At 38.6% G+C, this 26,958-nt stretch overlaps 2 protein-coding genes and 2 long non-coding RNA genes across 7 annotated transcripts; 2 read left to right on the top strand and 2 right to left on the bottom strand.

Moving 5' to 3' along the window:
* Positions 1-179: 179 nt before the first annotated feature.
* LOC131003005 (uncharacterized) lies at positions 180-14,536 on the bottom strand. Its single transcript, XR_009094502.1, has 2 exons — positions 14,168-14,536; positions 180-1,038 (listed from the first exon to the last, which is right to left on the bottom strand). It is a non-coding gene; the product is annotated as an uncharacterized LOC131003005 (long non-coding RNA).
* On the top strand, positions 3,798-7,456 carry LOC131003003 (uncharacterized). Of its 3 annotated transcripts, XM_057929482.1 has the most exons (10): positions 3,798-4,214; positions 4,660-4,707; positions 5,035-5,094; positions 5,369-5,475; positions 5,709-5,851; positions 5,937-5,984; positions 6,071-6,123; positions 6,362-6,446; positions 6,519-6,585; positions 7,250-7,456. In XM_057929482.1, exons 5-10 carry the CDS (start codon positions 5,750-5,752, stop codon positions 7,309-7,311), a joined length of 417 nt encoding a protein of 138 aa, XP_057785465.1. In that variant the 5' UTR covers positions 3,798-4,214; positions 4,660-4,707; positions 5,035-5,094; positions 5,369-5,475; positions 5,709-5,749; the 3' UTR covers positions 7,312-7,456. The 3 variants fall into 3 exon arrangements, with proteins under 3 accessions (XP_057785465.1, XP_057785464.1, XP_057785463.1); XM_057929481.1 differs by lacking the exons at positions 3,798-4,214; positions 4,660-4,707; positions 5,035-5,094 and adding an exon at positions 5,135-5,217 and having other exon boundaries at positions 6,525-6,585; XM_057929480.1 differs by lacking the exons at positions 3,798-4,214; positions 4,660-4,707; positions 5,035-5,094 and adding an exon at positions 5,135-5,217.
* On the top strand, positions 13,988-16,053 carry LOC131003006 (uncharacterized). 2 transcript variants are annotated; one of them, XR_009094503.1, is made up of 2 exons: positions 13,988-14,615; positions 14,793-16,053. It is a non-coding gene; the product is annotated as an uncharacterized LOC131003006 (long non-coding RNA). The 2 variants fall into 2 exon arrangements; XR_009094504.1 differs by having other exon boundaries at positions 14,510-14,642.
* Positions 16,054-17,187: 1,134 nt separating this feature from the next.
* LOC131003002 (RING-H2 finger protein ATL78-like) lies at positions 17,188-18,100 on the bottom strand. The gene has a single exon (XM_057929479.1). The coding sequence runs from the start codon at positions 18,002-18,004 to the stop codon at positions 17,414-17,416; it is 591 nt and encodes a 196-aa protein (XP_057785462.1). The 5' UTR covers positions 18,005-18,100; the 3' UTR covers positions 17,188-17,413.
* Between the last annotated feature and the right edge of the window lie 8,858 nt (positions 18,101-26,958).

Raw genomic sequence — 26,958 nt, 5'->3', positions numbered from 1 at the left:
GTTAAAAATTATCCTAGCCGACCTGGATGCTAGTTATTTAGTTGATTATCATAATGCTTAGATTGGTCATGTGAATAGTGATATATAAGATATATCCCACTATTCTTTATGAGATAACACAACTTGAACTTGTATTGCACATGTTTGTGTGTTTGGTACATAATTATCAATATGAGCTACAAGATAGCGATAGAATTATGATCAAATATATATCTATATAATATTATTAAATGAAGCTATTATAAAAGGAAAAGAAAAAAACCTAAAGAAACCCTTGAAAGCACAGAAACGCAGACTAAGGGTCGAGCCTCATTAAAACCTCATCAAGTAAACCCCACAAGGGGAAAAGCTTGAAGAGAAAAAGGAGTGCTCGTCTAAGAAAAAGAGCAAAACACAAAAGAATCATGCCAGGAAAGCGGAAGGGACCATCTCAAGAACTCCGGCCTAACCATCACTCTTAGATAGCCCCGATTTTCACCGACAAAACAAACCAAACACCACAAATCCAAACTAGACAAAGCCGAGGTGAAAAACCGCAAATAAAAAAAACAGGGAAAAAATCTCAACGCCGACACTCGAAGGCCAGAAAAACCGTAAGTGCCGCAGAGCAGCAGGACCCGACCTCGCCAACCCCAATTCCGAGCGCACCCGAGAATTGTAAAAAGGTCTCTGAGACGCCTTATCTCAAACACCAAACATCCCACCAAACAACCAAGCAAAGGTGAAGCATCGCCAAAAGGAGAAACACGCATAGAAAGCCAACCCCCGCAGACAAAAACGCCGCAGAAAACACCCAGCTCAAACCATGCGCAAGTGACTGTGGACCGACATATCCAAACGAACAGCATCAGGAATCTCCAAAATCTCATGGGGCCACTACCCCTCAGTCCTAGAGTAATTGGCTATAATATCAGCCACCTTATTTCCCTCCCGAAAAATATGAGTGATGTGAAGATGAAAATGTTGCACCAGACCCAGCTATAGTGTTCGCAAAAAAACCCATCAGCTGCAATGAGCCCCGGAGCACCAAGAGCAGACCTATCAGTGTAAGTAGATTATGAGTAAATAGTGCAAGTTAAAAGGGTAAAATTGTAAGAATTATATGTGGGCAGTAGCATATCCAGAATTTTCAAATTGGGGATGCGATAAATAATTACATGATTATAAATATAAAAATATTTAATGATAAATATAAACTTACCCAAATATTGTTTCATTTTAAAGTTTATGGTTTGTTTTAGGTTGGGTTTATATTTTTTTTAAGATTATATTTTTAATTGGGGATGCAAAAACTAAATTTAAAATAATTTACATATAAATATCAATACTACTAATTTTTATTTTTCTTTGGGATGCATCTGCACCCCCAAGTTCTAAGCTTGATCCGCCAGTGTATGTGGGGTAGTGTCCAAAAATAGGGTATTCATAATTTTGGGGGACATACCAAAAAATAAATGTATACATAACTTTTGGGGACAGAGGAGTATAAGATATTTTATTCACAACAATATAATATATTTACTATTTTCTTGTAAATAAATGATGTTAATTAGAAACTTAATCCAAACATTACTAATTATAGTATAAAATATACGACATTCAATTAATAATCTTATGTTTTTAAGATAAATCATTTAACGAGCTTGCTCACGAGCTAACGAGTCGAGTATCGTCATGCTCAAGTTTGGCTTGTTTAGTTAAATGAGCTGCTCATTAAATTACCGATCGAGCTTTTATCGAATCGAACGTCGAATAGCTCACGAGTAGCTTGACTTGTTTACAGCCCTACCTGACGGATAAGTCTATCACAAGTAGGAAGGTGGTTATGAAGCAGCCGCCAAACAACCAGAGAACAATGAACATGAATAAATGGTTCCCAAATCCACTTTACCCAAGAGACTTGAGGAAAACGGTGACAATGATTTGCGAAAGCCGCAGCCGCAGTAACATGACCGTGAAGAGAAGGCTTCCAAAAACGAACATCAGACTCAACACCAATAGGAATGAGAAAAATATCGCAGACGATCATCGGGAAAGAATTAATAATGTCCTGGGTGAAATGCCGAACACCATCATAAAAATAATCAGCCACGATCTACCTAAGAGAATCTATCATAAAATAAGGAATGCCACACTTGTTAGAAAGCTTATAACCTAACCAATCATCAACCCAAAAAAGAGTGGAAGAGCAATCCTCGATGTAGCTATAGGAATTGAGAACAAGGTCCCCAATCTCCTGCCGAACCCCATACCAAACAGATGGAGGCAAAGCTTGTTGTTTAACCTGGCAGCTAGCAGTGAAGTAACGACCACGAAGCAGCGAGTAACCAAAGGTCCTAGCCCCAATCATCCTCCAGGTCATCTTCATGAGGAAACATTTATTCATAAGCAAAAAAGAATGAATGCCAAGCCCGCCTTCTTCTTTCAACGCGCAAACACGGCTCCAACTAACAAGGTAAACAGATTTCTAATGGATTTCCCCCGCCCAAATAAAATTACGACACCTGACATCAAGCTCTTTCAGGTGAGATCTAGGCCACTGATAAACCATCATAGAGTGCGTGATAGAACTCTGGATAACAGACTTCACAAGACAAATCCGGCCCGCCATAGAAAGTTGCATCCCTTTCCACCGAGCAAACTTATTCAAAATCTTATCATGAATGGAGCAAAGATGAGAAGCTTGGACTTTTCCACGAAAAATGGGAACGCCCAAGTAAGTAAAGGGCAAGCTCCCAGTAGCAAAATGAAGAACCTCAGATATCGACATCCTCAGATGGACAGAAACTTTCTCTGAGAAAATAAGCTGAGATTTTCTCGAGCTAACCAGTTGTCTTGAAATAGAGCCATAATAATCCAGAATATTAAGAATGGTCAGAGCGTTGGCTTTAGTGGCAAGACAGAAAACTAAGATTTCATTAGCATACAATAAGTGTGTGGGGAAAAGGACTCCCCGATTGTACTGCATAGGAACCAGATGGCCAGAAGTAACAAGGATTCAAGAAAGGATCAGTTGACAGAACTCTATTCACTCTAAAAGAAGGAGATGATCTCCTACTTGTTCAAATTTATGTCGATGACATAATCTTCGGATCCAAATCCGAACGCATGTGCAAGAAGTTTGCTGACATTATGACGAATAAATTCCAGATGTCAATGATGGGAAAAATGAATTTCTTTATGGAATTACAAGTCAAGCAGACCAATGAAGGAATACTGATCAATCAGTCAAAGTACGCCAAAAAACTGATCACCAAGTTTGAGATTTTCCCGAGCTAACCAGTTGTCTTGAAATAGAGCCATAATAATCCAGAATATTAAGAATGGTCAGAGCGTTGGCTTTAGTGGCAAGACAGAAAACTAAGATTTCATTAACATACAATAAGTGTGTGGGGAAAAGGACTCCCCGACTGTACTGCATAGGAACCAGACACTACTACAAAATTTCACATACATAACACTTCATACATAACGGTTTTTTTAAAAAACCGTTATGTATGAGCGCATTTTCTAGAAAAGACAACGGTTCTGAAGAAATCCGTTATCTATGTAGTGTTATCCATAACAATAGATAACAGTATGATGTAATCCGTTATCTTTTAGCGTTATCTATTAGTTACATACATAACGGTTTGATAAACCGTTACGTCAACCGTTATCTATTAACACTTTTTTACAACAGTTTTTTTACCGTTAAGAAATGCGTTATATAACTGTTATGTATTAACATTATTTTTTTTCATAAATATATATTTTTATTAGGTAAAATTCAAAACCTAACTCAAAATCTAATTTTCAAGCTTCTGCTCCAATACTCCTAACACACCCGCTGCCTCCCCCCGGTGACGCCGCGCCGGACGACGCTGCACGAGCAACCGGACGCCGGTGCCAGTGAGTCAGTGACCGCCCCTGCCCCCACCCACCCTGCATCGCGTCGCCTCTGACGCCGCTCTTCTCGCAGCAGCAGATCGAGCGGCGGAGCACCCTTCTCCTCTCCACCGAGCACGAGCAGACCACCCCTCTCCTCCGCCGACGCCGCTCTTCTCGCAGCAGCAGCAGCAGATCGGGCTTTTTGCTTCTCCGTCTGCCACCTACCGCACCCGTCTCTCTCTCTCCGTCCGTTAGGCCTAGCAGCTGTCGCCGGTCGAGCTCTCAATCGCAGACCCTAGGAGCCGCCGCTGTCGCCGCCGCCTTCTACAATAGCCACCACCAAGGTAGAATCCCTAATTATTCATCCCTTACGCAAATCTCATTCCAAATCCCTAATTTTTGAACTTTGTTGGTAACAATATGATTTAGATTAGGGCTTTTGCTCGAATTTTTTAAATTATCTGAAGCTATTTTGCTCAAATTTTTTAATTTTGTCAAGCTATTTTGCTCAAGTTTTTGAATTATCTCTTTGTTATTCGATTATCCTCAATTGTATATTTGGTTGGAACCGCCCACGTTTCTACGGTAATTTTGGTGTTATTTTGATGTGTATTTGTTTTGAGATTTCCATGATTATACAGTTTAATTTCTAGATCTGAATCAGCTCTTTTTACCATTTTCCAACTGTTTTTCTCCTTCTGATTACTGCTGGGAATTTTGTTGCATTGTTCGGATAGAAATTGGTTATTAAATCAGAATAGCTTAAGGGAATTGCTCTGTCATTTTCAGGAATCTTGCCAAGAAGTTCAGGCTGTGATAGAATTCTTGAAACCCCAGGTGCTTTTCTTTTGATTGATTTAACTAGTATGTACTAATACTCTTTTCTCTTAGTGGTAGTAGTATATGATAATTCATTGTTTGCGTCATGGATTGGAAATTTGGATATCCCAAGACCCTTGATAATTTCTATAACTTGAGCTAATTTTGTTTAATTCATATCCTATTGAAATGATAGGATTGGAAAAATCCTAGTAACAAGGATAAAAATACACAATCATGAAAAGTAAACCCCTTCTTAATGTACTTTGAGGTCTTCTGCTATTATTATTATGCCCCATTTTCCTTGTCACTACCCAAAATAGCAATGTTATGTGTCTATTGCAGGTTGTCTTTTTGGAGCTGTGCTCTAGTCGTGTTGCGATTCTTACGCCGCAAAACTTGAAGGTTGGTCTGTATTTGTATTTCTATTTTGTTGGTGTTATTTGGGTATTTTTTCTACAGAGTATCTTGTGATTAAGTAGATTATCATGTAGATTTATTGACGCGTGCTTGATAATTTCTGATCATGTCTGTTTTTTTCTTTGCCCCTGAATCCAGATCTCTGTCTTTTTTGGTTTTAAGTCTTTGCCTTATGATAGTCCTATGTCTTTCAGGAACTTCTGTTTTTCACACATGTAGCTATTTTGTATATTTGAAGATATTATATTATTCTGATCAGGATATTTGCTGGATACAATAAAGCTATCAGAATTTTTGAGGTTCATCGCCCAGGGAGAGATTTTGAACAACACTCGACTGTTTTAGGAAACAAAGAAGGCCAATCAGGTGATTTTATCTAATTTCTAGATTAATGGGGCTTTGGAATGAATTCCACCAACTTTGGATTGACCCTAAATCTGTAAACTTTTAAATCATTATATAAGCTCAAGTATTTGATAAGTTATTTGTTGTGATCTATGTGGGTTCAATCGAGTAGTATCTATGTGGTGTTAATGCATTAAATATATTTGTTTTTAGTGGGATCTAATCTTCCTGAGCTTCTTTCTTCTTATGGTCAGGTATTATATCTTCTATTGCTTTTTCCCCCACTTCTTCTGGTATGCTGGCTGTGGGCTCCTACAACCAGACTACTGCTATATACAGAGAAGACAATATGGAACTGCTGTATGTGTTGCATGGCCAAGAAGGTGGGGTTACACAAGTAAGTTGGTAGAGTTGCCTTCTGTGGGTTCATGTTTTCTTGAGTTTCTAGAAGTGGTTAATCATTCGAAGTATGTATCTGCCAGGTTCAGTTTTCTAAGGATGGAAACTATTTGTACTCTGGGGGACGGAAGGTAGAGTCCAACTGCTCCTCTTTTGACAGCATACTAATGCAAAATTAGATGGGCCTTTCATGAATGTTCTTTCAAATATATTGCAGGATCCTTATATTCTATGCTGGGATATTCGCAAAACTGTTGATATTGTCTACAAGTAGGTTTTTTGCTCCTCTCTAAAACCTCATATGGGAATTGGGCATTTGACTGCAGAAAAAGCTAGCTATGTTCATTATCAACCTCATAAGTTCTCCTGTTGGACTAGTCTTGAATTATTTTTTCTTAGTTGCTTGCCAAATGCTAATTTCTCCTCTGCAATAGTTATATAAGAAGTGTGGGCCTTGTTAAAGCATTAGGATCCAATTGTTACTAACTTTTCTTCTGTATTTGGTTAGACTATATCGATCATCTGAAAGCACCAATCAGAGAATACAATTTGCTATTGAACCTCTTGGTCGATATCTTGGAACTGGTGGTCAGGTACCTTTTTAGCTACCAGTAATCTTTTCAGGCATTCAATTCAACAGCAGTTAAGTCTCTAATTTTGTCCAGGGGCAGCTGCTGTTAACTTGGTTGCTGGAGAAAAGCCCGCAGATGTTTATTCAGGAATTGCTACGAGGTAGCCTCTGCTCTTTCCATATCAGGCGTTCTTGCTGTTGATATATTATCCCATCTGAGCATCTCAATGAGCCTCTTCATATTTTTCGTAAAATTGTCTACCGCTTTATATCTGTCGTAAATTGGTCCATTACACACACACATAGATATATATTAATGTGAGAAGACTTTCAGATTTTTTCATGATTAAGTTGATGCATTCTGCTGGAAAGTACTCACCTCAGAATTTCTTTGCTAATGTGGACTGAAAGAAGGTGATATCGTATCGATGCTCTGAACTGTATATAGTCATATATCAGAACATATTTATGATTTATACTGTAAACTGAGGTATCTTGATATCTTGTGTAGATATGTGGAATTTGAACTTTACATGGATAAGTTTCCTATCCTTTGCTCTTTGGAAATTTGTTAGAAAAAAAAAGACCCAAAGGTTTAGTTAGATCTGGCTGATAACTAACAAAATATTGAGGTTTAACTCCATCATATTCCTTGAATGTACATATGCATGAAGAACAATGTCTTTTTCCTTTTTATCATTTCTTCAGAAGGGGATTTTCTCAATCAATAATGCTAGTGTATGCATAATATCTTTTTTTAACACTATTTTCCTTTCATATAACTGAGTATTTGACAAGTGGCGTATATGTTTGTATGTTATCAAGGGATGTTACTTTCAAAAAGGGAGGAAGATCAAGATGAAGATGAGCGCGAAGGAAGCCTTTGAGAGGTCGATGAGGACTTTGTCGGAGTGGATAAGCCAGGAAGTGAATCGAAATATGTAATGATCTTAGATACTTGATACTTGGTTCATTCGGATGATAATGTACGAATATTTTGGATAATATATAATATTGTTATTGTTGATTTTATCATTTTGTTGTTTTAAAGTTATTTATTTATTTCTTGATATAAATAACATAAAAATTGAGAAAAAAATATTAAATATTAAAGATAATGGTTAAAATCGTTATAAAAGGTACAAAAAACCGTTATCTATGTCTTACATAGATAACGGTTTAAACCGTTATAAAAAGTATAAAAAACTGTTAACTATAATATGGAAAAAAAATATTACATAATACATAACGGATAAATTCTAATACATAACAGTGGAAAATCGTTATCTTTTTCTTACAAAGATAACGGTTTAAACCGTTATAAAAAGTATAAAAAACTGTTAACTATAATATGAAAAAATATATATTATGGAATAGATAACGGATAAATTATAATACATAACAGTCGAAAACCGTTATGTATAATCAATATAGATAACGGTTTTATAACCGTTATGTATGTGTGGTTGTACTGTTATCTATTCCCTTCATAGATAACGGTTTTATAACTGTTATGTATGTGTGGTTGTACTGTTATCTTTTCCCTTCATAGATAACGGTTTTTAAACCGTTGTGTATGACACCTATAATAGATAACACCACTATACACAACGCTTTTTTTGCTCATAGATAACGGATAAAATCCGTTATCTATGTGCGTTTTTCTAGTAGTGAGATGGCCAGAAGTAACAAGGATTCAAGAAAGGATCAGTTGACAGAACTCTATTCACTCTAAAAGAAGGAGATGATCTCCTACTTGTTCAAATTTATGTCGATGACATAATCTTCGGATCCAAATCCGAACGCATGTGCAAGAAGTTTGCTGACATTATGACGAATCAATTCCAGATGTCAATGATGGGAAAAATGAATTTCTTTCTGGAATTACAAGTCAAGCAGACCAATGAAGGAATACTGATCAATCAGTCAAAGTACGCCAAAGAACTGATCACCAAGTTTGGCATTCAACACATGAAATCAGTCAAGATTCCAATGAACACCAACTGGAAGGTGGATCCACGTTTGGAAGGAAAATCTGTATCTTCAATCAAATACAGAGAAATCATTGGATCATTACTCTATTTGACTGCTAGTAGACCAGATATCGCATATGCAGACGGAGTTTGTGCAAGATATCAGTCAGATCCAAAAGAAGCTCATTGGGATGCAGCAAAGAGGATTCTAAGATATCTCAAAGGCACGTTCAACTTAGGATTATGGTATCCAGCTGATGACGACTTCAAACTTACCGGATACTCAGACTCAGATTTTGCAGGATGCAAAATTGATCGTAAATCAACTTCAGGAACTTGTCAGTTCCTAAGCAACAAGCTTATCTCTTGGTTTTCAAAGAAGCAGACTTCAGTTGCCACATCTACAACTGAAGCTGAATACGTTGCTGCGGGAAGTTGCTGTTCACAACTCCTATGGCTAGTTCAACAACTGAAGGACTATGGGATCGAATAAAAGGAAGTCCCAATCTATTGCGACAGCTTCAGTGCTATTGCCATCTCACAGAATCCAGTTCATCACACCAGAGTCAAGCATATTGCAGTCCGTCATCACTTCATTCGTGATCATGTGGAAAAGAAGAATGTCTCAGTTGAATGGATTCCGACCGCAGTTCAGAGAGCAGACTTACTGACCAAAGCTCTTCCTGAAGATAGGTGCAACGATCTTTGTGGAAGGATCGGCCTCATCAACCCTGAAGAATGATGCTGATCTTGAAGATCTCAACTGCAGTCACGATAACTGTTGCTCAGTCAACTGGTGCACCTCAACTGTTGACGTGGCAACCTAAGAAGATGAATCTTCATCTGAGGGGGAACTTATTCTTATAAGTCAACCAGAAAAGTGGTATCGACTGACTACAATGATCAGTCGATCAGTAAGTATCTTCGACTTACTTTGTGTATATCAGTTAATTCAGTTATGAGTTCTTAATTGTCTTCAAAAATCTTTCTCTAACTGATCAGTCTCTTTCAAAGACTTTAACTGATTGTTGGAAACAAAAATTGAAATATCCGTAAAGGATAAGTACTTTTAATTGGGTTTAAAAATGTTTTAACTTATCCTGATCCTTTACTTAACTTATTTCCAACTACTGTGCCTCTGCAATAAAAATCTTGAAAATCTCACTGATTTGACAAATTGCAATGATTTTTATTATTTTTTCTACCTTTTTGAAGCTTCCGTCCTCTGCAGTGACGGCGGATGTGAAAAATTTTCTTCAAAATGATTTTAGGCACAACTCTCGAAAAACCTTTCATCTTCATTTGTATTTTTAAATACTTCACACTTGCAACTTTTCTTCATCACAAATAGCAACTTTCCACATAAACTTCTATGAGAATATTTCTCCAAAGTTGCAGAAAACTTTCGTTCCTACAAAGGAGAGATCAATGACGACACAGTCATGGAGTGGGAGAATGACGCTCACACTCTTGGTCTTTAAAGGACCCTTCCACTGGATTTCAACGTTTCTTCGATGTCAAGCTTGTTTCTACTCTCACTTATATCCAGTGACAAGAGTGTCTTCCATCCTAATGCCAGGCGCCAAGAAACTTCTAAGCTTCAGGAGGTCATCAAGCTCATCTCACATATCCTGCTCACCTCCATGGCATGCAACAACAACGAGCTCTCTCTCGTTGTTTGCCGGCATCCCCAGCCGCACATGGTCTTTTCAACTAAGACCTCGTGCCGGCAAATCGACAATATTAGTCCTCACGTCTGTCACTGATTCGATTTTTCCTTCTCACATCCCTCTCCCGTACTATCCCTCTTTCTCCAACCTATTCCTCTCTCTCTCCATCTTAAGCCCCTTTTCCTCCCTTTAAGGTCCGTGTGCATAGCCGTTTTACATGAATATCTCCAAAGAGCTGTGCATACCCACTTTTTCCCCACCCTCATTCTCCTCACAAACACTCCTCTTCCCCGCATCCACGCTCCTCTTCTCCGTCTCCCTCATCATCTCCCTTCCCACCGGCGTCTTCCTCTTCTGCATCTCTGTACTCATACTCCTCTCGAATCTTCTCACGAGCTTCTAAGACTCGGAGTTGGGTACCTTCTGATCATAGCTTCCATCATCAGCCCTCTTTTTTTGATGTTGCTAAAAAGGGGGAAAGTAGAAGTCAGAGAAAAACCTTCTCAAAGTTGGTTCTCTGCATCTTCTCGAAAGACTGAAGTTTGTAAAGCAAAAGGATCACCAGAAGTTCAAGGATGACGAACCAGTAAAACCTCGAGTAAATGGAAAACAAGAGTAGAATAAATAAGCTTAGGAACATAAAGATGAAGATGAAGATCAAAGACGAAGTTCAAAGGCGCAAACAAGCAAACGGATGAAGTCCATGGGTGGTGTCCATGTGTTTTTGTTTTTACCTCTTTGTATGTTTTGCTCTGTACCTTGTACTTTAACTGATTTCTCATCAGTTCTCTTGAAATAAAAAGAACTTCTTTGATCTCAACCTGAAGACAATATCTTTTTGTCCAGGCTCTGATTATTTACTTCAGTTTTGTCTTCGTTTTGTTCGTTTGAACTGTTTTATTTTTCCTTCAAGAACTCATGTTAATAGGTATCTTGTTAAGGGGGAATAGTATTCACCCTATTTAGTAACTTGTTGTTCTTGTTCAGTCCCTTCCTGTCTTAGAACTGTTGTGTGGTTTTGGCATCATCAAAAAGAGGGAAATTGTTGGGAACTTAATGAAATATCATAATCCTAGTTTTGATGATACCAAAATCAATTGATTTCACTTGTAATAGACTAGAACTGTTCGAACTCAAGTGTTAGAGTTCTTTTTCTAGTTTAGTTGTTGTTCTGAAGACTGAAGACTGAAGTTGCCGACTGATGTAACGATTAAGGCAAAGTCAAATACTGATATTTGACTAACCAGTCCAAGAATCAGTTACGACTGATTATTTAATGCGAGCCACGTAGATTCAGCGGACTGATACTAAAGTCAAGTAACAGTTAAACATTCTTCCTCGGACTGAACGTCTAAAGTTTAAAGGAAGCCCCGCACTCCAGAAGTACAACCGCATTAAATGCAGAGATCTCAGGATCGTCTTTTCTCTGCAGAGACCACTCCTTTTGGTGACTACCTTTTTCAGAGATGTCTTATCTCTTACTCTTCAAATTAGCCGTTCTCACCAAACAAAGGAACCTCGAAGATTGAAGCCTCAGCCCAAGTTCAAATTACTTTCTAACGGAAGAATTCTTGAAGACCATTTCAGCCAACAGATCTATTCAAGACGTCTCCTATAAATAGAGCTCGAGGATCACTTCAATCAACACCGATTCAACTACATAAGCTGAAACGCTGCCAAATTCGTTACTCAGCATTCAAAGCCATTCCAAAGTTTGAATCGAAGAAGAGAATCACACAGCCAAAAATCAGTCACTGCTGATTACATACATTCTCTTAGAACTTAGGCAAATATTGTATACCCAAAGCCTAAGTATAACTGATTACAGAGAACCCGTTCTTTGTAATTTAGTTGACAAGTTTTCGAACCTCTTTTCAATCGACCGAATCGAGAGTTTGAGTTGTAAGGAATGCAGACCAGTGCTCTATCTCCGAAAAAATCTTAGTGCCCAGTCTGCCCTAAGAGTGAGAAATCCAACCAGGTGTGTTGGTACTGAAGATAGGATCTTCAGTTGTCCAGGTTTACTGTGCACCCGTAAGCACATGCCAAGTGAAGTTGTCGGTCTGATCAATTGACCGTGGATGTAGAAAGTATTTCCCGAACCACGTAAAAATCTCTGTGTTGTTTACAGCTTTCAGTATTTACCTTCTTATTTGTGCTCAAACTTTCTTAAACTGAAAACTGATTAACTTCAAAGAGAAACTTAACTTCTGACAACGTGATTAATCTCACAAGCTATTTCGAAACAAAAGTTTTCCGCTGCGTGTGTTATTAGTCTAACTGATCTATCTCCAGATAGTCAGTAAGATTCATAACATCTCTCTGTTCAACAAACTTGACTGAAGCTTTACGTGAATCAGTTAAAGTTTCTGATTTAACTGATAACTCCTTACTGAAGAGTATTCAGTATCAGCCAACAACCTATACCTTGCTAAAACTCTTTTAACTGAAAAGGTTGTAACAGTTTGTGTTCCAAGTTTCATTTTCAAAAATAGTCTATAGGTGTATTCCCCCCATACACCTATTCGAGACCCTCCGGACCTAACAGCGCATAACAAATAATAATATGTTCATAGCCTATTAATCAACATAATGTATATGTGCATTATGCTTAATAATATATATAATTTAAAGTTTATGCGCATTTATGCGCATAATATAATATATATGCGCAATAATGTATAATTTTAAAGTCAATGATTCATATGCGCATAAATTCATATTTTGTGCGCATTAATTCGCACTAATGTATACTATATTACGCGCATTACATATACGCATAAATTCATATTTTAACGATTTATACGGAAGGAATATGCGCATAAAACGATTTATGCAAAAATTCCATTTATGCACATAAATTATAATTATGCGCATATTCCTCCCGCATATATAAAATGAATGCGCAAAATGAACCCCCGTGAACTAAGGTACCTATTGTACACTGAATTCTAAATTGTAAATCAATCTCCCAATCATTATAGCACTTGTATGACACAAACCACAACTTTTCGATAGCAACGAAATATTTTAAAAAATACAATGAGTATGGGATGTAGCAAAATTGAAAAGTGAGTATTTGGTATATGCACTTTTGAAAAAGTGGGTATTAAAACAAATTTGTGACGGGCTTAGAGAATCATTCGAACATCTCCAATTATTTGTACTTCCTCCGTCCACCAATTCGTGTCCTAATTTGCTATTTTGGTTCGTCCACCAATTCGTGTACTATTTATTTTTAGTAATTATTTTCTTAACAAATAAATCACTTTTTTTAAAAAGTCGTGCCCCATCTTCACTAAATAAATAAATAATACTACATTTTTTCTTAAAATCCATGCCCCCTTCCCCTAGGACACAAATTGGTGGATAGAGGCAGTATCATTTTATAGCATTTGTATTATTAAAAGATATTTTAAACTAGTTTAATATTGATTAATAAATAAAATTTAATATAATAATAATAATAAAGGGAAAAAGGAGAAAAAATAGCACAATGAATAGAGTTGCGCTATTGCACCAAAATGACACAACATAATAGAGCAATATTCAAGTAGCTACGTATCTGCTTCAAAATAGCGCTTAACGCTAATTTGAAGTCCTCGTTGGAGATAGTCTTGAATCTCTTGATACGTATTCAGCGATGGCTATCTCATCGTTTTTTTGGAAAATCATATTATATCAAATTGTGGAATTAGGAAAAAGGTTAGAATAAGGATGAATTAGGAAAAAGGTTAGAATAAGGATGGCATGAAATCAAAAATAAAAGTAACGATTTATTAAAATTAAAAAATTATACAAAAATCAATAAAATAAAATACATAAATATAAAGACGTGAAAATTCATTTTGCCTATAAAATAAAAATTATTTTAGTTACGTAATCAAAAGAGATTTCATAGAATGACATCATTAATTAGAGGTGTCAAATTGTCCGGCACGATCACTACATTAACACATGCAGAAAACTAAAAACAACAAAAACAATATCCGATATTATGTGAGAACAAATGAAGCCAAATACGATTTTTGTAATCGACACAAAAAAAAGTTAAGAGATTTGACATGATTTGTTTGGAAACGGAAACAAAGAGGTCTCACCATATAACTTTGACAAGCATTGATTTCGGACTGCGAAGGACAGAGATTTGTGGTGTTTCCACGTGAAGATGTTGCTGATGAAATAAGGCACAGATGGATACAGCATCACCATCCCCAAACAAGCCCTAGTCGCCATAATTATGCGACAACTACACACAGATCATAATTACTCGATTGGGTTTCAAATTCTCCAAGACGCAGCAGATGTTCGATGAAAATCCCAAGAGAAGAGAAACACTGTGCTTAATCATGATTTTGGGGGAAATTTTGTTTTGCAAGGGGCCTAGAATGATCCAAAGATGGAGCCCAGGAGAGGCAAGTTGAAGAATGCCGAAACAGGCAAGAGGAATGTAAAGGGGCCTCAGTTGTCTGAAATCCAAACAGAGAATAAGCCAAGTGATGTAAAAAATTGGTAGGGAACCATGGCAGAATAGCAACAAGCCAATAGGTAAGGCCACCAGATATCCCCATTGAGGTAACATGATGCCTAATAATCTTGATTACTTGTTGTGATATTAATCAATATTTGTTCCTAATTTATGCCTAAATCTTGAATATTGGTCGTGAAAATTCGGGGATTGGAAAGCAAATTTAATGAAATAAAAATTGAATCTTGGTGTTTTAGGAGGAGAGCGACAGCAGCAAAAAAAGGGGGTGAGAAAATGAGCGTGTATGTGACTACATATCCAATTTAAGCCTGTACAAGAAGCCAAAAACACAGTTGGATTGAGTGTGTAATTCACATGAAAGGCTGCTCTTGGTTGATGGCAAGACAGAAATTAAAGGTGTTTGATAAATAAAAATGGTTGTAAACCAAAAGAGGGCCTCATGGAGCTATATGCTATCATTGGGTTTATACATTCTTTGCCATTTGTGTGAGTGGGCCTTATCTGTATCCTCATTTCAAAAGCAGCTTTATATTTATGAAGCAGACAGGGGAGTAAGTAAAGAATAGGGAGATTTCCGGGCATGAGGTGTTATGAGTGTGCAAACAAAGTATCTTCCAATTTAAAAGAGGTCTAAACCTCTGGCCCTGTCTGTGTGAGAGAGAGAGAAGAGCTATGTTTTTATAAGTGAGGTTAGTTCACCTGTAAAGTGGCTCCTGGTAATAAAGGCCAGAGAATTTATTGTGCAGAGACAGCTAAGCAGTACCTTTCCCCTCTCCAATGATGAAGCCGGTTTTGTTGCATGAAGGAGTCAATAGATAAAGGGGGCCATAGCCAGTCAAGAAGATTGCGGATTGCCCAATACCAAATTCAAGATATTCAATTCTCTCCATAAATATATTGCCTTGTTGCTGCTAAGCTGAAATGGATCCTCCTAAAATAGGCAGCGAGGAATGCAGCAGCAGCGAATCCGGCTGGACGACATACATAGCCTCACCCGACCTCGAGCACGACTATGCTGATCACAACGAAGACGAAGATGATGAGGACGACGCCACCATAGCCAAGAAAGGGTTAAAAAAAGTCGAGCAAGAAGAAGCAGCAGCGGATAGCGATGACTCCATGGCTTCCGATGCATCCTCTGGTCCTAGCGATCAATATGGATATCTCGGGAGAAGCCACCATGCAGGGACCAATAATCAAAGAAACTCGGCTGCCAAGAAACACCAAGGGAAGAAGAAACAGATAAAACAAGAAAAGGACAAATCGCCCAACACTGCAGGAAGATTGAAGAAATTTTAGCCCCACTTGTGTCAAGGTATATCCCAGGAAATATGCATACAGTTTTGTACTTGTTGATTCCATGTTTAATGCAATATCATGTATAAAAAAATGGGTACTTTTTACTGGGATTTTTTTTCGGTTTATGATATGGTCTCACTTGTAAAGTTACGGAGAATGCAAACACTTTATCATGATTTTGAGGCTTTTCTGCTGAAACCTATTCCATCCTTGATTACAGAAACCTTATTTTTCTGTCAGGCATATAAGAATATGTTGTTTGGTCTGTTTCTTAAATCATGCCATTGCCAGGTTCAGAGAGATTAGAAAAATGGGAATAAAAATAGAGATTCACCTCAACCTCCTCATGGAATGTTGACTTGGTTAATAAATCAAAGACAGATGTGCAAGAAAGTGAAACTCCAACAATTTAGTAAAGACAGATGGGAAACACAGGGTGTTTTTGTCCTTACATGGTCTGAAATGGAGTGGGTGCACTTGAAACATATGGACTAGTATTATTGAAGACAGATATAAACAAATGAATTTACAACTTATATTGTTAAGATGAATACATTCATTGGAGCTCAGAAGAAGAAGAAGAATTAGTTTTGAAGATCTCACACATTCCAAATCCCAGATGTGAATGTGCACTGGAAAAACGACGATTGTATTAGAGTTACACGTCACGATCTCACACATTCCAAACTCGGATGTGGACTTGCACTAGATAAACTACGACCACATTTGACTCACCACAAACGCATATCTTTAGCTTTCAAGCCAAATAGGCAGAGGGGAAGAAGGCCAAATCCCAAAACATTGACGTCTTTGTGAAGATAAAATAAATGAGGAGAGATATAGAGAAGGTATATACTCCCTCCGTCCCACAATCTTGATACGTTTGGATTCGACACGGGAATTAAGGAATTGTAGATTAGTGTTTTAAATGTGTAGTTAATAAAATATAAAAGTGATAAAGTAGGACAATGAAGGTAATAAAAGTGATAAAGTAAGGGAGAGAGAGTAATAAAAGTGATAAAGTAGGAGAGAGAAGGTAATAATTATTACCCAAAATGAAAACGTGTCAAGATTCGTGGGACAGCCCAAAAAGGAAAACGTGTCAAGATTCGTGGGACGGAAAGAAGGAGTAAATTTTTTTCGTGGGACAGCCCAAAAAGGAAAACGTGTCAAGATTTGTGGGACAGAAAGAAGAAATAAATTTTTTTATTATAAATGGGACAATTCAAAAAAGAAGGGAGGGAGTAAAACTTTGTAGCTATTGCAACTTGAAGCACCCAATCAAACGGCCGCAGCCAGCAATACCAGAAAAGACAAACACAATAGCAGTAATTAAGAAACAACAGTAACTATGCACTAAAGTTTAGAACCATATATATACACTTTAATTTGGACTACACTGATTTTTGTCCCCATCAAAAACCTAGTGCATAATGCTGCAACTTTCCACCTAAATACCACTAACCACCAAAAAAAAAAAAAAAAAAAAAGTTTTAAGTAAAATTGATAAACCAATCTACAATATGACACAATTTGTACAGGAGAGATACATTTGCATCTAGGTGGCATGATTCCGAATGAAAGCTTCGGGTTGCAGAGGCTCAATCCTGAGAAGAAGGTGGTGAGGCGGAGAAGAAGAGAGTCCGACAATCTTCTCACAAGTTTGAATGAGACAGTGCCTGCAGGTGGGGCAGGAGGAGTGCGAGCCGAGCCATTTATCAATGCAGCGGACATGGAAGCCGTGGTGGCACTTGGGCAGCACCCTGACCCGCTCCCCGGCGGCGAAGTCGGAGATGCAGATGGCGCACTCGGAGTCCAGCTTCAGCTCGGCAGCGTAGCTGACGATGGGGAATGTCTTCAAGGCCTTCTTTTTAATCCCGGTGTTGGCGAGGCGGGCGGCGGGGGCGGGGGCGTCGGTGGAGACGAGGTTGGAGCAGCGCAGAGCGCAGCGGATGATGGAGTTGAGGCCGAGGGAGCAGATCAAGGCGCAGAGGAGGACGGAGAGCACCATCACCACGTTCGCGTCGAAGTTGCTGTTGTCTCTCGGCACCTCAGCCGCTGACGGCGTCGGGGCTGACGGCGGGGAGAGGAACAGAGGGTTCAGGAGCAGCCTTCTTGAATGATACACAGCAGTAGCAGAAGCACCCATTTTTTGCTTTGGTTTTTTTGATTTGGGATTTTTATTTTTGGATTTGGAGTTGGATGCATGTTTTTATACTGGGGGGAAAAGGTCACCTTGGTGGGATGCAACTTTTGGGGATTTTGATAATGTTTGTAATTTAATAATTTGCCTCAACTGGTCGTTGTCATGCTTTTCTCAATTATTCCATTTCAATAGCTTTTTTATTTTATTTTTTTCTCCATAGGGAAATCATTCATATGTGATGGTATCATTATATATGGATGTATATTAAGCCTACAACACAAGTACAGTGATTCATTAATTTTGTGTAGCTTATGTAATGGAAGATTAAGTGGGAAAAGGCAAATCTTAGCCCAGTAGGAATATATGAATAAGTAGGGATCTCAATGCAGTCCGAAACCCGTGGGCCGACCCGAATAACCCGACAAAATTAGAGGGTTAGGGTTAAAAAATCGCAACCCGAAAAAACCTCCAGCCCGATTAGCCCGCACCCGACTAACCCGGAACCCGATAGGGCTAGCCCGAAAATCCGATGGGCTGACGGAATTGTGACTGATAGATGCATCCAGTTACAACTTCTGCTATGTTTAGATCTATGATATTTGCTTAAATATATATATGTAGCCTCATTAAAAAAAGTGAAATTAAATAGTTAGAATATATATGTATGTGTGTGTCACTGTGTGTGCAATCTCATTAAAAAAAGTGAAATTAATTACGGATTTTTTTGTAGAAATTGATTATTAGTATCTCATTAGTTAGAAATTAATTATTAGTATCTCATTTTAAAGTGATACCAATTTTTTTTTTCTATCAATGAGAAGTGCATGGCAAATTCACTAATTATTCAGTAATAATCCAGATTGATTCTAGTGCATTGATACATGTTAAATTTTACTATCTCATTTTAATATAATTTTATTTATGTAATCTTGAATATCTTATATTTTTGCATTTCATGCTTTGCTATATAATTTATATCTTTAATATCTATGTATATTTTATACATTATACATTAGATCATTAGGAATAATAAAATACAAATGATAATTTTATTTTTACGCATTTAACCTGATTTAGCCCGATGGGCTAGCCCGAAACCCGAAAGTTTAGGGTTAGGGTTGAAGATTTACAACCCGAAAAAATCTCCAACCCGATTAGCCCGCACCCAACTAACCCGGAACCCGATAGGGCTAGCCCGAAAACCCGGTGGGCTGGCCTGATTGACATCCCTATGAATAAGTTCCAAGTATATAATAATTGAGGTGGTCTTAGTACAATTGAGTGTATTGTATAATCGGATTGCACCCTGACTCACATCCTGATTCGAACCGTGTAAATGATATTACTCGATTATACAAATGACACTATCTGTAATTGACACTATTCAATTATACAAATGACACTGCGTAGAAATGACACTATAATATTGTAAATGACACTGTGTATAATTGATACTATTCGAAAATATAAATGACACTTCTTGTAATTGACATTATAAGATTGTAAATGACACAATAATATACTAAATGACACTATAATATTTTAGAATGTTACAGTTAGGGGTGATGAACGAGTCGGGTACGGGATAACCGTATCCAAAGTTCGGGTACCCATACCCAAATCCAAACGGTATTTGGTTACCGATTAAATGAGATGGTTATATGGATCGGTTAAACGTGTAACCAAAATACCATAAAAAAATAGGTATGTTAGAGGGTAGTCATTTAGTAGAATTTATTTAATCAATTCACATTCACAATTCCTCATGTGATGATTTCATGAACAAGTTAATGATTTCATTGAGTTGAGTTAATACTTTAATAGAGTTTAATAATTTATTATTGTTTGTTCTATTATATTTGACTATTTATAAGTTTATTTAATTATTAATTTTTAAATTGATGCATTTCCTTCCACGTAAAGTTGTAGTTATATTATAAATATCAAATTAAATACTATATTTATATTAATAAAATTATATTTTATAATTTTAAAATTAGTTAAATCGGTTAATCGGGTATACCGATCGATTATCGGGTATTACCCGATAACCAAAAAATTCCAATACTCATACCTATAACCGTATCATTTAACTAAATATCGGGTATCGGTTACCCGATAACCGATGAATTTCGGTTTGGCTCGGATATAACCAATACTAAATATCCAAATAAGCAGCCCTAACTTACAGTATTATTTATATAACTGAATAATGTTAATTATAAGTAATGTTATTTGTATAATCGAATAATGTCATTTTATACGATTTGAGTCAAGATGCGGATCATGGTCTAAAGTATAAATCAATCCGATTATACGATATACGTAAATGTATCCAAAATCTTTGTGATAAAAAATGATTAGTACCATTGGGAGAAAGGGATTGAATGAAATTGGGTGCCTACAAAAGGTATTGATTAAAATAATCAATATGCAAGAACAGTAATTCATAAATACTGAAGTCATGATCTATATGTTTATAGTTTGACCCCTAAGCACTGAAGTGGGCTATTTACAAGTTCTACAATAACTGCCATATTTTAATGGGTTGTACAATCAAGCTGGGCCCTATCCACTCTTTGCGCAGTATAAATTGCCACGTGGAAATTAAACATTATCTCGATAAAAATCATATCAGCTGGGGCCCCTTATTAATCAAGTAGGGGCATGGAAGTGTCCTCATTTTTTCGAAAAGTGAAAAGATCTAAATTTTTTTAATAAAAAAATTAAAATTTAGGAATATAATTAAAATGCCAGAGTGGAGATAACCATATGTCCAAATTTGTTGTACGATTACAATTGGTAATGGCACATGCACTTTGATGCTCAAAAAGTACAGAAAAAAAGGTTAGGTATTATTAGCACTACGATTTATTTTTAAATTTGCATCTTTGGCTTAATAATGTCATAACTTTTCCAAAGTTATGATTTGTCATTCTTTACAACTTCCGATTTTTCACATATGATTTGATCAATCGTGTTTTCTTCTTCTTCTTTTTTTCGTGACTATAAGTATGAATAAATATGATCCTTTAGGTATAGATGCATGCAGCAAAGACCCGTTTTAGTATTTAGAATTCATAATATTTACTTTTTTTTAGGGGATAATATTTGCTTATTTAATTGTTTTCTTTCCCTTAGTTGGTCATAAGTTAACTAATTTTATTTAGGGTTAATTGCCCATAAAATATCAAACTTTCATCCAATTCTGGTTTTGCATACAAACTTTAAACTGTGGCGTGATAATTACTAAACTTTTGATTTTATCTAATTTTGCTACTAATCTAAATTCCGGCCAAATTTCGTCCAAATTCCATGCCAATATTAGCCCAGTCCAATCTAAAAAATGACGTGGCAATCGGAAATCCACGTAAACATTACTATATATATTTGAAGTTTTGTCTAAAACCAGTCTCCTGCATAATTCAATTCCCATAAATTAGCCCAGTCCTCACACTTCAACATAGCATCTTATCCTTTGGTCATTTTCATTTTTCTGGTGTCGCATTTGGTTTAAGCTATCAATGTAACTTTACAATAGAAGCAACACATAACACAAAAATCCAATAAATAAAATTGTTACAGTAAATTCTTTCCATAACATCATTCTTATTGAACAAAAAAAGATGGTTACATCTCCAATAATCCCAATAATATTGCTAAAAAAATCAAACACAACCAAAGACCATAAACTACAACTACACCATATCAAGACTACACCTTGGCTTTCGAGAATATCTCTAAAATTGATGATGAAGTGAAGCCATAAAAAAATCAACTCTTCTCTAGCCCTTGAACGATGGTGGCTTTGGAGATTCAGGAATTGAAAGAGAACTTACAACCCAAAGATTCAATTCGGCACCTCCGGACATCATCTGCACCGCCGCTTCACCCTCCGTCCTCCCTTTCGCCGAGCTCCATCTCCCCCTTCCGGAGCTCACACCGTCGCTCGCTACCACCGCGAACCACCAGCATCTCTTCCTCCTTGCATTGAACGCATCATCTCAAGCTCGTTGCCTCCGTTGCTCCGATTCCCCCGTTCAACCACCAGAACTCCAGCCGAAGCTCCTGCGAGCTCTCTTCGCCGCCTAGCTTCTCACGGCGGCCGGAGGCCAGGCCGTGTGTCGCCGACCTCTGCTTAGACTCCTTCTTCCTCACGAATTGAAAAAGAAGATTAGAAGAGAGAAGATGTTTTGCGACTTTGGGTAGAAAAATAAGCAATTTAGGGCTAAAAACATGAATAGGGGAAATAAAGAAAGAAAAAAATAAGTTGACTTTACTCTAAAACGACATCATTTTGGGGTTTTTGGAAAAACGACGTCGTTCTCCCTAGCTTCCGACATGTTTACGTGGATTTTCGATCGCCACGTCACTTTTCATATTGAGGTTTTAAGTTGCCATGGGAGAAATCAGAAAAAAGAAAAGGTGATGTATTATAGAGCAGATTTTAAAGGTGGTGTGCAATTCCAAAATTTGCTGAAAGTTTGTGTATTCATGGGCAATTAACCCAAAAAAATATATTAAATTTACAATTACATTATAACTTATAGAAAATTTCATCATACATACGTTAGTTGTTGTGTCATGTGTATGACCACTCTAATCAGATACTAAAATCTTTCATAATATCCTTTAAGCTTTTTTCGAGCGCTTCAAAGCAGTATCTGTGCGTCATTGATGCCTCATCCCAAATAATAAGCTTTGTCTTCTCGAAGACTCCACTTAAATCATTATCTAGGTTGATCTTGCTGCAAGTGGAGTTTTATTGACAATCCAATGGTATATCGAGGCAACAGTAACCAAGCTATATGATGAGCCCATTTTTCGTGCTCTTTTTGTATTTGTTTTTAGGTTTAGATCAAGTCTTTTTGCATGCTTGTGTGTGTGTGATTGTGCCTAGGAGGGCATGTTTTGGGCAGAGAAAGTGTGCAGGAGGCATAAAAAGGGAACACGCTCCATTCCGCGAAAGAGGCAAGTACCCGACTTCAAACAGAGGCACAACCCAAGCTGAGCCCACATTGAGTACCGCGCGGGATCGGGTTGTGTTCGGGCATGAGGCCTAGATGGAAGCCACATGAGCAGAAGACGAGGGAAAGAAGGCAAAGGAAATGAGGCCAAGAGAGAAGTTGCAGTTGGGCACAGTTGGAGTGAATAGGCACATGCGGGAGAATCTGCCCCACGGGTCCAGAAAAGGAAGGAAATCCACTTACCTTCCTTAGCCGAGATTCGTTGCCATACCGGAGGCTCTGCAGATCCTAGGGCACACCATGGAAGGAAAGAACCAACCATGCAAACCCTAGCCCAGCCGCTGCCTGTTCTGGGCCAAGCCCTAGCCCGTGCCTTCTCTATAAATATGGATACACTACACACCCAGAGGAGTCTTCGACAGCCCTGAGAGTTGAAGTCCAACGAGTGCACTGATCCTGTTCCACCCCCTAGGCGGCCACTTTTCTTTAATAGCTTCCCTTAGTTTTATGTTCATGTGTTGAGTGACTATGAGGCAGATACACGGTCATATGCCGCTTTACTTTTCTATTTTATATTTTGTTTGTCTATGCCCGGAGTTAGTGCTGGCAAGTACTTTGCCTTTATTTTTACGTTTATGAGTAGCTAAGTTCCTTTGCCCAGTATGGGCTAGTTAAGGTTGATATGGGATAATAATAATTCGTAAGGTCAAAACGGGCACAAGATTTGTACAATCACATTCCCGAAGCATTTGGCCTGATGCCAATACAACTTGAGCAAACACGACACTTTATCCGGCCAGTACTGTTCTGGGCACAACCAAGTTACAAGCAGCAAGTGGATCAAAGTTAGGAGAAATCCGGCTCCACATAGTGCGACAAATGTGGGTGAGTGATAGTATGTCTTCGGACATGCCTGTTGACCATTTGGGTCCGACAACCTTCCTGTGGCAACCATATGAGGGGCGCGGATGAGGACGGGATAGGATGCGCACGTGACACCTGAAAGGGGCCCATCCTATTGACGACTGTCCATAACCAAAGATGTGACCACACAATGAAAATCCTTGAACCTGTGTCCGAAAGAATTATCCCATATCACACCAAGACTATGCCCAGACCGGGTTCTTTTTATTACTAATTATTTTCTTGTGTCTTATTTTTTCAGCATTTACATGTTGTCCATAAATAGATTTCAATTGTATTTTGGCCACAGACTGGCGAGTGACACCTTTGCCCAGAGACGGGCAACACCATATAAAGTTTGTGACACGAGTACTGTGATACACCGATTCCCTATGGGTTCGACCCTATTACTTGCCATTAAACTAATCTTAATTGCAGGGCATAGGAAAATATAAATATCATTTGCCCGGAGTCTCAACGACGACCTCCGACAAATTAGCGCCGTTACCGGGGAATCGGCATTCTAGTATTATAGTACTCTTTTATTGATTTGGTTGTGCCCTTGTATGTTCATACTTAACCTTGCAGGTGAGAACGTAGATTTGTGGTTTGATCCTGAGATCGAGGCGAACGCAAGGCGCAGACTACGTGAGTTGCGTGGTCGAGGCAGAGGTAGAGAACGAAGAGGAGCAGCCTGTGCCCTATTCAGACCAAGGCAGACCGAGATGGCGGAAGAAAATGGTGGAGATGCACCGGAGCAGACCTTGAGGAAAATGATGTTCCCTAACAACATGAACCTGAGACCATTGGGCATAACTTTATCCACTGCTGAAATAAGATTTTATTAAAAAATAAAAAGGAAAGAACAAAAAACCCTTGAAAGCACAACACTGCAGACTAAGGGCCGAGCCTCGTTAAAACCTTATTAAAATAAAATGAGGAAAAAGAGTACTCGTCAAGGGTCAAGGTAAATTGAGCGGAGTTGGGAGGCCTCAAGGATTCCGGCCGAACCATTACCCTTAGACCGCCCGGCTCACAACCGACCCCAAACAAAAGAAAGAACAAAAAATCAAGCAAAACGAGTAAAATAAGGAAAAGAGACGTCTTCCTTGACAAAATCATTTAAACCAGCAATGGTATGAGGCCAAAAACCTTCCTCGCGAGCCTGAGAAGCTAAAAAATCTGCCGATCTGTTGCCCTCACGAAAGATGTGAGAAATACGCCACGTGAAAGTGTGAAGTTTGGAGAGAGCAAGCTGCCACCGAGGCTTGAATCTCCAAGGGACCGTCCCAGATAGTGACTGGAGAAGCTGTACAACCTAAGAGGAATCCGACTCAAACCAAACTCTCTCCCATTTGGCACGATGTGCAGTTTCGATAGCAATAATAATTGCTAAAAGCTCAGCTTCAAACGCTACCCCATGTCCGCCCGAGAAATGATAACAACCCATAACGTCATTAGAGGAATTCCTAAAAACACCCCCCGCGTGAATTCTCCCTTCTCTAACCGAACCATCAGTATTAGCTTTGATCCAAGACGGCGGAGGAAGGTGCCAGGCCACGTAAATATAGGAGATAGGTTTCCTAGGTTGCCCAGCGATGGACAACTTCTTAAGAATGAGAAGATCCGAAACCGAGTTCTCCATAGGACCAAGGTCGAAATTGTTGGCAGCTTCCCAAAGAAAAATCCGGACCTGCTTGATAATCAAGTGACGCGAAGGCGCCAAATCCTTGTGAATGATGTTGTTACGGTGAGACCAGAGACTCCAGAGAAGAGAGATCACCCCAGCTTTCCATAAGTTACCAATTTGCTTGCTGTTCTTCTGTTGAATAGAAAAGCGAACCAAGCTGCCTACATCAGACGGCAAAGGTTGCTCAATCGAGAACCATCTAAAGAAATCCGCCCAAATGGAAGTCGAGAAGGAGCAGTTCAACAGAACGTGGTCCAACGATTCTTCCGCTTCTGAGCATAAAGGGCAGCGGTTAGGCCCCTGAATACCATGAAGACGACTCATATCAAAGGTAGGAAGCTTGCCAACAATAGTTCGCCAAACTAAAAGAGATCTCCGAGTGGGAATAAAAAGGGCCCAAATCCAGGAGCCCCAGTCAACCTTAGGGAACCGAGGACGAATGTGAGCAAAGGCCAAGGCAGCAGTAATGTCCCCGAACCCCGAATGTATCCAGGATCTGTCGTCCGTGACCCCAGGAATGGGGGTGGAAATGATGTCAAGAGCAATACGCGGGAAAGACTGCACGAAACTAGAAGTGAGGTGCCACTTATTATCAAAAAAGTAATCCAAAATATTCTGAGAGAAATAAGGTATCATGAAATCCGGAATTTGAAGTTTGTCGATCAAACGATACCCGAGCCAATTATCTCTCCAAAAATAAATCGTATCGCCAGTGCCAATCGTGCAGAAGGTATCCGAAGCAACCTCCTGAATCGTCCTTCTAACCCCCGTCCAAACCGAAGAACTCGCCCATTTGGAAATCCAATCCATGGACGGAGTGAGATATCTCTGACGAAGGAGCCGGTAACCGAAGCTGTTCTTATTCATAATAAACCAGCTCAGCCGAAACATGAAACTGTTGTTGATGTCAGAGCCGGTAACCCCAATGCCGCCATGCTCTTTCAGAGCCCGAGCCCTATTCCAGCTTACCGAAAAGGTGGGTTTCTTCATAGAACTCCCAGTCCAAATGAACGATCTGCAAGCTTTGTCAAGAGCATGCAGAAGTTTCGCCGGCCATTTATACACAAGCATGCTATGAACCACAGCACTGTTGATGACAGAAGAGACTAAGCAAAGCCTGCCTGCCATAGAGAGCTGAGAGCCTTGCCATCTAGGGAAATGGGCAAGAATCCGATCATAGATAGGACGTAGCTTAGCAGAAGAAGCACGACCCGAGAAGATAGGCACACCCAAGTAGGTGAAAGGCATGGAACCAATGTTAAAGTCCAGAATCCGTTGGAGCCGAGATCGGTGCCCAGGAGACACCCCTTTCCCAAAGTAAAGAGTAGATTTATGTTTGTTGCAAAACTGTCCCGAAACCGTGGCATAAAGCTGAAGAATCGAGTCAATCATAATGC

Source organism: Salvia miltiorrhiza, unplaced genomic scaffold (genome assembly GCF_028751815.1).
Source record: "Salvia miltiorrhiza cultivar Shanhuang (shh) unplaced genomic scaffold, IMPLAD_Smil_shh fragScaff_scaffold_57_2, whole genome shotgun sequence".
NCBI lineage: Eukaryota > Viridiplantae > Streptophyta > Magnoliopsida > Lamiales > Lamiaceae > Salvia > Salvia miltiorrhiza.
Note: the sequence above shows the minus strand (reverse complement) of the source record. Positions and strands in the feature narration are given on the sequence as shown.